Source organism: Equus quagga, chromosome 9 (assembly GCF_021613505.1).
Source record: "Equus quagga isolate Etosha38 chromosome 9, UCLA_HA_Equagga_1.0, whole genome shotgun sequence".
Classification (NCBI taxonomy): Eukaryota; Metazoa; Chordata; class Mammalia; order Perissodactyla; family Equidae; genus Equus; species Equus quagga.
Genome location: NC_060275.1, coordinates 92,568,729 through 92,580,802, shown reverse-complemented (window position 1 = coordinate 92,580,802; position 12,074 = coordinate 92,568,729). Strand labels below are relative to the sequence as shown.

The following is a 12,074-nucleotide window of genomic DNA, read 5'->3' as shown; positions in this document are numbered from 1 at the left end:
AATAAACCTTCTCATTGACTTATGCCCTGATCCCTTCATGGTTATTTTATGTTAAAGTCAAGGAAGTAAAAATTGTTATTTACAACAATTCCTCTTATAGTTCAGCAGTACATTCACTCTTATCCCTCCCCACCAATATTTATAACATTTTTCATTATCACATTATCTCTGGGATCATCTTTGCACAATTGTCTTGGTAGATACTATCCTTAAATATGGTATACTGGCACAATGGAATGAATTTAATAATTTAAATTCTAAATTTGCATTGTTATTTTCACAGCACAGCAATAGATAATGTATCCTTAAACTTAGATTTGACAGGCTTTTCAACTCAAGTGAATATTTTTCAATAAATATTTGTGTTAATTAGCTCTTTCTACTTATTTTCTTCATATTGTTCATTTTGATATTTAAAAAGTGCACTCAATGGAAATTTCTTTACATTGAAGGCTATACATTTAACAAAACATGATTTGATTTATTGGGTCCATGAAAATAAATACATATGGAGCATCAAAAATATTAAGTTGAAATTATCTGAGGAGTCTACACTTACAAGGTAAGGACTTTACTCTCTGATTATTTAACAAATCATGGTTCTGTGTCAAAGATTAGCAGTTGAATGAAGTCAACAGGACACAGAATAATAATAGCAGTGGGGAAAAAGACTTTCGAAACATAACATTTTGAGAAAATCTAGTTTCAAATAATGACCCCACAAGAGTTAAGGAAATAAATGAAGTCAAAAAGAAGAGATAGCAATAGTTTAATTTTATTCACATATAGTTGCCATTAAAAGGTTAATTCATAAAAACATTTTCGCTATTCTAACATCCTTTGCCTCTCATCATCTCTTACAAATAAATCCCCACCGCAGAGCTGAAATATTAGAAGCTATATTGCAAACAGAGCACATTAAGTATTTTTTAAACCTTTAAAATATGGCTTATGAACAATTGCACATAGCAGGTTACCTATTAATATGTTACATATTAACAGATCTATGGTACCATTGTGGACAATCAGATTTCCTTGATATTAAAGAGGGAGTTGACATTTTTGTCAAGAAGACATTTTAAACTGTTAGGGGAGTTTCTATAGTGTGGAATTTCACTTCTTTGTAAAGTGGTATCTTAAGTCTATCAATCATTTTTAAATCAAACCAGAAACTAGATCCAGGTCTGAGAAAGCACTAATTTTTTTGTATGCATCATATAACTTTGTGCTATGAGTGTCTATGCAGATACTCAATTAAAAAAAGAAAAACAGATTCTTGTTCTGGATATACATCAAAACCTAAATTACCTTTGTATAGTAGCATTTATATAAAAAATTTGACAAGAACATGTTAAATGTTGCAAAACTCAACTGGATTATACATCCTAGCTTACACAGAATTTACTTCTGAGCTCACTAGACTCAAGTTCTGAACATCAGGATTGTCTGTTTCATTCATCAGTGTATATCCAGCAATTGACACAGTCCATGGCACAGAGTGGGTGTTCAATAAATATGTCAATGATTGAACAAAAATTTTTAGCAAAAATTTTTTCTGAAAAAAGAACTTTGAAAAATGGCATAAGAATACCAATTGTCTCATGATGCAGCAATAGGTGCTTTTTGTGAAAATACTAGGATTACTTATAAGTATATCAAGAATTAGATAAAATAGTTTCCTCCCAAAATAAAGGAACTCTCATAGTGGGAGAAAAAAAAGAAAAGCCATAACAGTTTATCCTCCAAAGCTAATGTGTGAAACTTGGAATATTAGCTAGGTGAAAACTACTATGATGTTAAAAGTAAGACAATTCCAAAACTAATGTGTTTTGCATATTTATTAAAGAATCTATTTCCTTTCTGACAGTACTTCTACCACTAGGTGAAAATATTTCTTAAAAGTCTGACCAAAATCCTAGTAGAATATATCTAATCAGTTCATTCTTTTAGTCTTTGAATCCAAGTTAGAGAGTTTTAAATATGGAAGAAATCTATTAGACTCAAATCATTTTTAAAAAAATTGCCTATGACCTAAAATAGCTATTGGTAAGAGCATCATGATTTTGTCCAGATATATGTATTTCACCCAGCACTGTCAAAATTAACCTGAAAGTCAATTAAATGAAAACATCTATAAATAATTTCAAAAATGATTGAGCTTTTTAAATCAAAACAGAGGTGTAACAATATCACTGTGTTCTGAAATTAGAAACTTCTTAGCACATATAAAAACCTTTACCTACTTCAATTAGGTCAATGTCAGGATTTATCAAAATTCTCCATCATCATCAAAATGTTTTACAAATCTTGATTTTTAGGTACTATAAAAAAATATACACTAATCAAATGATATGTGTATGGTCAGACCAATTCCACAGAGTTAGGAGAAAAGGAAAAGAAAAAAAACTTGTACAGTTAAATTTCAAATCCTAAACATTTAATCCTTTATTTGAGCCTACCTCTCTCAATTTAAAAAGATATCAGCACTTTTGGATACCACTGGTAAGCAATATAGAAATTTCACCAGTATCAATTCTAATCAGTGTAGTCCATCCACTTTCTTACACAGTGAACATCTTTTCCATCAGAATCCAACCAAAGAATAATGCAAATCTCACTTGATTAGTCACCTTTGAGCCTAGGCAGACTAGTCTCAATAATAACCAAAAAATGCAGCTTTATGACAGGCAGTCTTTCTGCAGTCCAAGTAATTTTCTGGTAATCAGAATGTGTCATCTGAGGAAATCCTTCACTGGTCTAGAAGCACAGTCCGAAGCTCATCTTCTTTATTGATCATCATTGAAGCAATTGCTCCATCATTAAACTCAAAAGAAGTTCCTCCATCCACAACCATACAGGCATCCCAACAACGAGAACGAACACAAACCCTAGACAGAAAGAAATGTCTGCTTAAACGTGAACAGTTTTCTTAACCCTAAATAATAGTTTCTTTAAAACATTTATTTTTTATCTAAACTGGCAGATCATTTGGCCTTGATTTTAAAAATCAAGGTGCTCTTTGGTATAAGAGTGTTAGTAACTATGTAAATATGTGGGTACATTATCAAATCTCAAAATTTAAGTGTTCAGGATAGCCCCACTCACCCCAACATTTATGAGTGAACAAGTTCATACTTGATGGAACTCACAGGCTTTTTCCATGTGACTGAAAACTGTTGCATTATTACCATTGCAAGTATGTTAAGTATGGAGGAAGAATGTAATTATTTTCATGTAAAATTTTTACCTAAGTATAACACACAGCAGAAGCACAAAGTATTAGGGTACAGCTCGATGAATACACTTGTGTAACCATCACCCAAATCAGGAATGTTACCCAGCCTCCAGGAAGCTCTCTCATTGCCATCTCCCAGTCACCACTTCTGGCCCCTCTTTCCCAGCATATCCACTACCCTAATTTCAATCCCCAGAGTAGTAATAGCTTCATCTGTTCTTGAACTTTATATAAATGGAAGAATACAATATGATGCCTGTGTCTGGCTTCTTTTGCTCAATAGTAAGTTTGTGAAATTCATCCATGTTATTACATGTAATAGTAGTGTGTTCATTTTCATTGCTGTATGAAAACACTTCCACTGTATGAAAATACCAAAACTTACTTATCTATCTCCTCACGCATATTTGAGTTTTTACCTATTGGGAGTAGTGTTGCTATGAATATTCTTTCTTTTGGGGGTGGGGGACGGGTTTGTTTTTGTTTTTGTTTTGAGGAAGATTAGCCCTGAGTTAACATCTGCTACGAATCCTCCTGTTTGTGCTGAGGAAGACTGGCCCTGAGCTAACATCCATGCCCATCTTCTTCTACTTTATATGTGGGACATCTGCCACAGCATGGCTTGCTGAGTGGTGCCATCTCGACACCCGGGATCCAAACCGGTGAACCCCAGGCTGCCAAAGCAGAACATGCGCACTTCACCACTGTGCCACTGGGCCAGCCCCTGAATATTCTTGAGCATGTCTTTTGATGTACACGTTTCTGTTAGATATATACCTAGGAGTGGAATTATTGGGTCACTACGTATTCAGCTTTGGTAGATAAATGCCAAACAATTTTCCAAACTATTCCTAACAGTAGTGTATGAAAGTTCCAGGTGTTTCACCTTACCAACAACTGGTGTTTAGCCATTCTGGTGGGTGTGTATAGTATCATACTATGTAGTTTTAATTTGCATTTCCCAGATGAATAATAAGGTAAAGAACATTTCTTACATGTTTATCAGCCATTTGGACATCCTCTTTTGTGAAATGCCTGTCCATGACTTTGGCTATTTTTCTACAGGGTTGCCTATCTTTTTCTTACTGATTTGTACGAATTTTTATTATCTGTATATTCTGGATATGAGTCCATTGCTGGATATAGGTACTGCAAATATCTCACTCTGTGGCTTGCCTTTTTATTTTCCTAATGGTGTCTTCAATAACAGAAGTTCTTAATTCTAATGTATTCAATTTATCAATCTTTCGTTGTTAAAGTGCTTGTTATGACATGTTTGAAATACTTTCCAACTGCCAAAGTCATGAAGCTATTCTATTTATATGAGCAAAAATTTAAATGAGTCTTTGTAGTCTCACCCAAAATGAGTACAGATGTGTTGATTAATCAAAATTAACTCTCAAATGAGTAAAGTGATTTTTAAGTAAGATGAGTTTCCTTTTTAGTGTCTTTCCTAGAGAAAAATCAATTGTGTATTCTCAAAAAGGAAAATATGCAAACTATAAGCAGCAATTTTGTTAAACTGTTCTTTGCTTGCCATGAGATAGATGACATTTTTTCATAATTATAGTAGGTTTCCTTGTTAATTTGGAAAATTGGACAACTTTTACAAAATAAGAAATTACATTCAGTTATTTATATCCTTTTCTGCTCAAAAAAGAAAAAAAACTGAAGCAAATTCAATAGATGTGGGTGAGGGTTCAGTTTTAGGGAAAAGAAATGAATCCTACTCTAAAGGTTTACTGCTATACAACTTGGTTTTATATGAATGTTTGTCCTGCTTTTATTTCACAGCCTATGGAAAAAAAAAGTGCTTTCTAGTCAATTTCTCTTAAAATGATAATTTAGTCTTACTGTGTCCTAATACATCAAAAAAACAAACAAATCCACATCACCCAATTAAATAACTATGCCCCTTCTATTCACTTAAATTTTAGTTTCTCTAAATTGCACATTAAGTTTGAAAGAAAATATCATTTTAGCCAGTTTAGCATGATACCTCATTAGTTCCATAGATTCTACTTTTCCCACTAGATAAAGTTTGAATAAGTGAATTTAATGAAATTGAATACTTTTAAAACCAAGTGTGCTTTTAATTACAAGGGATGAAAACATAGTCACCAGTCTGACGGTGGAAGCTTACTTTGAGGTAAAACAACGCTGACGACTGCTTGAGAAAATTCTGTTTGCTATTGGTTCTCGAATACTGAAAAGTATTTTTGGTTCTTCTGGACTGTAGAGCAGTGATTCATTATATTCGTTTGTTACTATGAAGAAAAAAAAAGTATTAGCACATTCAATAAAAGATGGTCACTTGAGAAGTACAAAATGAAAAAGAACGCTATCCTCAACTTAAAGGAATGCTGTTTGAAAGGTCTGTTTGGTAGCAAGTTTCTTGGAACTCAGAACAAATTCATTAAAAAAACAAAAAAACCTTATAAATGAGGATTAGGTTCCAATATTAGCCCACAGAAACCTACATCATCCACAATGTAGCAGAAATGAGTACACTTGGGAAAAAGAAAAAAAACCCACAAAGCTGGTAGTTAAACAAAAATAGAGGAACTAGTTTATGGCACTCAAAAATGGAAGTTGAGCTGCTATATTCTCCTGCCAAGTCCTTTCCCAAAATACCATATCAAACAGTTCATAAGTTAATAGTCTTGATATAAAATGCAATCTCCAACAATGACAGGCAATATGCTTTTTCCAATGAAAATGCCATTACTCAAGATATTTTTAGAAATCTTTGGGACCTGCTTTCTCTCTAACCAAGAGGCCCATGAGAGTTGGCATGCAAAGCACAACTGGTTAAAGACAACTGTACAAGGAAATCAAGCTTGAAAGAACAAACAGTTGAAAGCCACATTAAAAGACATTACAAGACTGTCAGATGATCCTACCTTATTTACCAAAATTTCATATGAATTATTTGGTTCTTTCAAAAAAATCTAATCCACTCTCAAAAAGAAAAATGTGCCTCTCTGGAAACTCACACACAAAACGTGCTAGCTCTAAAGGAAGTATTTCCAGAAGTGTCTGTAGCAGTGACGGCACCGCTGGCATTCACCACCGCTTCTGAGGACAGTCAAATCTTCAAAGGAGTAACGTTCACTCAGTAAAGTGAAGTGGTATGTTTATTAAGGGAAAAATCAATCACTGTATTTTATATATACTCAAATTAATTTGCATACCTGATAAATTTCAGTTGGTTTATATACGTTATGTTTTAAGTTAAATTATATAATGAAGAATCAATTATGATAAATGCCTACTTCTTTCTTTGGTACAGATTTAATGCTAATGCTAGCTCATAAGCCGTGATTAAAATAATCTTTTAGGTCTCACATTGAGAGGAGGAGAACAGAGTCCATTTTAGAGAGCTGAAGGGGATTTTGAAGATTGAGTCCTGTTTTCAAGCTATTTTAAAGGCCTATCTCCCCTACAAAGGAATTCTGATGTGGAAATCCAAAATATACAGATAAATGAACTGAAACTGTTAAAATACTTTATTATGTATTGCTAAATCATTTCAAAGGCAACCAATACAAATAAGGTTTTTGTGTTTATGGATTACAGTTGTGTCCATATCCACTTTATGTCTGTATTTTGTTTTGGTTGAATATGTTGAAAAATCCTTACATAGGTAGTAGATGCAACTATAAACAAGTTTGGATTTTTTGTTGTTTTTTAAAAATAATTCACCTGAAATCTTAGGATACTCTTAATTAAACAGAGACACCAAGAAAAGCTTTAGTCTGAGGTCTGTTCAAAAATGATCCTGATAGATGAGTGGACTTTAGTGTGTTAAAATTTCACATGCAAATCAAATGAATGTGTTTTTCAGTTTAAGAATTTAAATATTTTTAAAAAATAAAATTTAAAGAATAAATGTGAAGAATCCCTACGCAGCAGCGATCTACTTCCACACCCTCATTTTACAGCTGAGGAAAGCAGAGGAGTGGAGAGTCACAGTCTTGCTCACAGTAGTGACTGGTTGGTCTGGGATTGGAACTCGGGTCTTCAAATTCCCTGATCAGTATCCTTTCTCCAACAGTGCTAGTTCTCTTAAAGGAACCCTAAAGTAACTGGGCAGGAGTAGGTAGGAGAAGGGTAAAGCGAACATTTTAGTGAATGTGAAGATAAGCATTCACAGCTCAGTGAATTCCTTCTCATTCAGAGGATATTAATGACACACCGAGTTTAAGTACGCTTTTCCAGATGTGTATTTTTCTATCCCCCAACACATGTTTGCAGTTATACTGTTTTGACATAGAGGTTATATTTCATGGTTGACAAATCATAATATAAAATTGTCCAGCTTTAAAATTTTTATTGTTTAAATATATTTAAAGGGATATTTTATTAAGAGCATGTTTGGGTCAAAAAAGTACTGTGATTTGCTAATTAGATAAGTACACTTCACAATAACATCCTCAAAATCAATATAGAACTTAAGTGAAACTGTTAGTAGTTATGACCATTTGTCACTGACCTTTCTCTACCAATTCTCTGCTCAATGGAAGACTTAAATTTCCTTGTCGTTTTGCTATTGAAAAAGGAAAGGGGGGAATATCTTGATTAAATAAAATATTTCGTGTCATATTACAGCTAACATATAATAAAATATATATATTATATAGCATATTATAAAATATAACAGCTATTTTGGTACTCACCAATATTTAAAACATCCTCCACAGCCTGAGTTGCAACCCTGTTAATATTGAATGACCTACAAACAAACACCACATAAATTCTTTGTTTTAATTCTAAAAACATACTAAAAATGAAAAGGGAATAATCTGCTTAATATACAAAGAGCTCTTACAAATTATGAGGAAAAAAACAACCAAAAGACATTAGCCACCTCACCTAGTTTTAAAAAGTAGGCAAAGTACGTGGATAAACAGTTCACAGGCTTATCTGAAACAATGCTCAATCTTCCTCATACTTAAGGAAATACAAATTAAAACAAGATTTTTCTCAGATTTACGAGCATTAAAAACTGCTAAATAATGTATTGGCATGGGACTAGGAAAAGAAGTATTCTCATACACTGATGGAATTATAGAAGTTGCAGTTGGAGGATAATTCTGCATTATTAAAATTTGAAATGAACATTATTCTTCAATCCAGTAATTTATCCTAAAATATACTTGCACAAGTAATACACAAAGACACGTACAAGGATATTTACTGAAGCATTGTTTGTAATAGCAAAACAACTTAAATATATATCCCTAGGAAACTGGTTAAATACATTTTATTATAGCTACACAGCAAAGCACTCCGCAGACATTAAAAAGAGTAAAAGAGAACGACATATGCTGATATAGAAAGATAACTAATAAGTTAAAAAACCAAAGATATTACATAGTATATATATTACTTCCCTGTTTTATTTACATTTTAAAAAAACCCAATTATATATATATATATGGTGGTTGTGTCTGGAGATTAGTACTAGAGATATAAAATGAAAGAGAGATCAGCTTTCATTGTGTACCCTTTTGTACTATTTAACATACTTTTTAACACGTGTAAATATTTCTTTAAATCATAAAACAGTATCCTTAAAGGTGAGAAATATTTTACCAGTATGATGCCTCACTGAATCACTTAAAAACAAATGTTGACACAATATGAATACCTTTTAAAAGTAGCTCTGTCCTGGGGTCTATGAAGATGATTAAGGAAAGGTTTAAAACAAAAATCCTCCCAGGTAATTCAGAATTCCTCTACTGCCTGTAACTCTCCTCCCACAGCCTCAGTGGGTAATGCCAATGAATAGGAATAACATGAGGCACACAACTCTAAACCTCAATCAGTGGCTCTTAACTTTTTTTGAGGAGGAGGAGTAAGAGATGCTCCATATACCCTTCTAACCCTATAGCCTTCACATTTTGAGAAATGTGAAAACATTTTGGACATTCTTTTAAGAAAAATGCAGACACACAAATTTTTACATTAAAAATTTGGGGTCATTCACAGACCAAATCCCTATGCTGAAAAAATCTAAGATCTCGCCCTTACCTATTCTATTTTTCAGCATTATTTGCCTCCGATTTCACATTCCACAGCGAGCTCATGCTTTCCTATGTACCTTTGCTCATACTTACTATGTGGTATAAAGATTGTTTACTGAGGTTCACAATACCTATCCTCCTTAGTAGTACTGTCACACACTCCAAAACAAGGCGCTTAGGGCACTACATGGCTCATGGCAAGAACTCAACACTGAATGAAAATGTCAAATTGCAAGGGATATGTATGAGTTATATTCTAATTCCTCTGACTATCCACATTATGAGAAGATACCATTTTGAAATTCTATTTTAAGTCTAAAAGTCACATGAAAATGAGCTGTGTTTATTAGGGTTTCACTGAATTAAACATATAAAGGGTGAAAGATTTTAGTGACTAATATCACCTTATTGTAGTTAAGGTTCAATTTAAGAGGACGAAAGTCTTCTAAGACGCTCTAATATTCCTAGCACTGTGACATATTAGGGATACCACAAACCAACCCAAACTAAGTCCTCTGAATTGGGATTAAATTAAGACTAATTTCCTGTGATTGTAACCTGGATCTCAACCAATTCACTCTAACTTTAGGAGTGGTTTACATTCTACATCAAAGACAAACTATAAGCAGGTGTTAGCTATCACCTGATGACATTTTTCTTAGGTCTACAAACCTTCACCATTCTAAGAATTCCCATTTGAAATCAGACATAACTTCTACTAAAGACAACGAAATTGAAAGATAAATTGAGTCTCATATCCTCATCAGCTAGTAAAACTTACTCTCTCACTTAAGAACACCTCCTCACCCTTCATTAAGTCTGCTAGGACAGAATGTATGGAGAAGGAGGATTGGGAATAGTTTTAAGAACTAATGGAAACATATATGATCCCTCTCTGTTGTACTTCTCCCAGTGTACATAGTAAATAATATTTCACGCTGGCAGGAGGACTGAGATAATAAAGCAACGATTCAGAAACACTTACTATGCAACTTAACCCCTACATCCTATGTCCTCTGGAAGAATTTTTGGAAATGCAAAGATGGGATACCTATTCCCTGAGCCCATTTTTTTTTCCTGGGCACACAGGCTATATTTTCTTTCCCCTCTTGGCATACAGCCATGTGACCGAATTCCAGCTAAAGGAATGAGAGTGGGCATCATGGACAACACTTTTAAGCCTGTCTCAAACCTCCCACAGCTGACCCTCCATGCTTTCCCTCCTTCTGTGGCTTGATGTAAATGAGCGCAGTAACTTTCGCAGTTACGTTTAAAAGGTGGGAGGGCCACACGATGGTCGGAGACTGGCTCCCTGAATCACCGCTCAGCGGAGAGCCACCTGCCAATTAGGAACATCCACTTGGACTCCACAGGAACAAGAAATAAACTTCTATTGTGTTAAACCACTGAGATTGTAGGTTTATCTGTTAAAACAATTAGCTTACTCTAAGTTATAAACTTCCACATTTCATATTCAAACCAAGGAATATGAAAGGTCACATAGGAAAACAATCTCCGTATCAAAAATTAAAATAAGAAGAGTAAAAGAAATAGGCTACCCTATTTTTTTCTTTCCAGTAACTCTTCAGAGGTCTACCATTTACAGTTAAGTCCAGAATTTAGATTGTGCATTCACCATTTATTAGCCACATGGCTTTGGGCAAGTCAGTTAACTTCTGAGGCTTTTTATACTCTATTAATGAAAATAAAATCACCTACTTCTAGAGTATTTTTGAGAATTTAAAGAATGTACTTAGCTTGGGACAGAGAAAATGCTCAGAAATGGTAGTGTGATAAAATAAAAATTGTCAACATATAGAAACACACAGCTTTTCCTCAGCTCCTAGAATTCTCTTCTCTCCCCTCATTTTCTGAAGAAGAAAAGGACAAGAGATGAATGGGGAATGCAATCATAGCAAACGAATTATCAGTAATGAGAAGGAAGAGGGTAGAACATGTTAGAAGCAAGCAAGCTGCACAGGCTGAGTAGAGAAGAAAAGAGTGAGTAACCAAGGTGGCAGGGACAGGATGCCGTCAGTGAGACAGAGTGCTACACCAGAGCACAGGAGACAGTAGGAGACTTTAATAAGCAACACAGAAAAGCGTGAAATTCTAATCTAAGCCATCCTTATCCACACGCAACATTAACTCAGGACTCAACTGTAAGGTGTGGGGGGGGGGCGGGGGGGTGTGGATATTTTTAAAAGCATAGTGCCTCTTATTCTTAATGTTCTTCTCACTACTAAAAGCTTGAAAACTGAAACTATCAAAATTACACAGACACACACACACACACACACATACCCCACCAAGGCACAAGTCAAAGCCCACTGCCTTTCACATAAGAAACGTTTCATTAAGATTAGCAAGTTTACCTTGACAATTCTTCAATACAACCTAGCGACTCTTCTTTCAACCGTGTGACCTCTATAGATAACTCCCCCTCTCCATTTAAAAGCAGGCAGTGAAAAAGGCATTGGTTTTGAAGTCAAGCACACCTGTGCTTGTATCCAAGTTCTGACACTTACTGGTCATGTCACCTAAGCCTAATTATTTATCCTTGCTAAGCTTCAACTTCTTCCTTTATAAAACAGGGATACCACTTTCGTGTAGGATTTCTTTAAATCAATGTATAAGAAGTACCTAGCATAGTATATTCAAAGTAACAGAGGCTAAAAAAGTAAAGCTGAAAAAACAGGAAATAAAACTCCATTTTAAACTACCAAATTTAAAGTCACAGCTTGATAAGCACTGTTTTAGCTGTATTTGTGAGCATATAGTCATTTACTCAAAAAATACTTGAGTGAATA

At 34.1% G+C, this 12,074-nt stretch overlaps 1 protein-coding gene across 3 annotated transcripts in view; it reads right to left on the bottom strand.

The window, feature by feature from the left end:
- Nucleotides 1-566: 566 nt before the first annotated feature.
- The window catches only part of NADK2 (NAD kinase 2, mitochondrial), a 43,539-nt gene continuing 32,031 nt past the window's right edge, over nucleotides 567-12,074 (bottom strand). For 2 of the 3 annotated variants that reach the window (XM_046672052.1, XM_046672054.1), the window contains 4 exons: nucleotides 7,915-7,970; nucleotides 7,731-7,784; nucleotides 5,379-5,502; nucleotides 567-2,888 (listed from right to left, as the gene is read on the bottom strand). In XM_046672052.1, the coding sequence (XP_046528008.1) occupies nucleotides 2,750-2,888; nucleotides 5,379-5,502; nucleotides 7,731-7,784; nucleotides 7,915-7,970 (373 nt within the window). In that variant the 3' untranslated portion in view covers nucleotides 567-2,749. The remainder of the gene's footprint in view (nucleotides 2,889-5,378; nucleotides 5,503-7,730; nucleotides 7,785-7,914; nucleotides 7,971-12,074) is intronic. The other variant, XM_046672053.1, reaches the window with a different exon arrangement.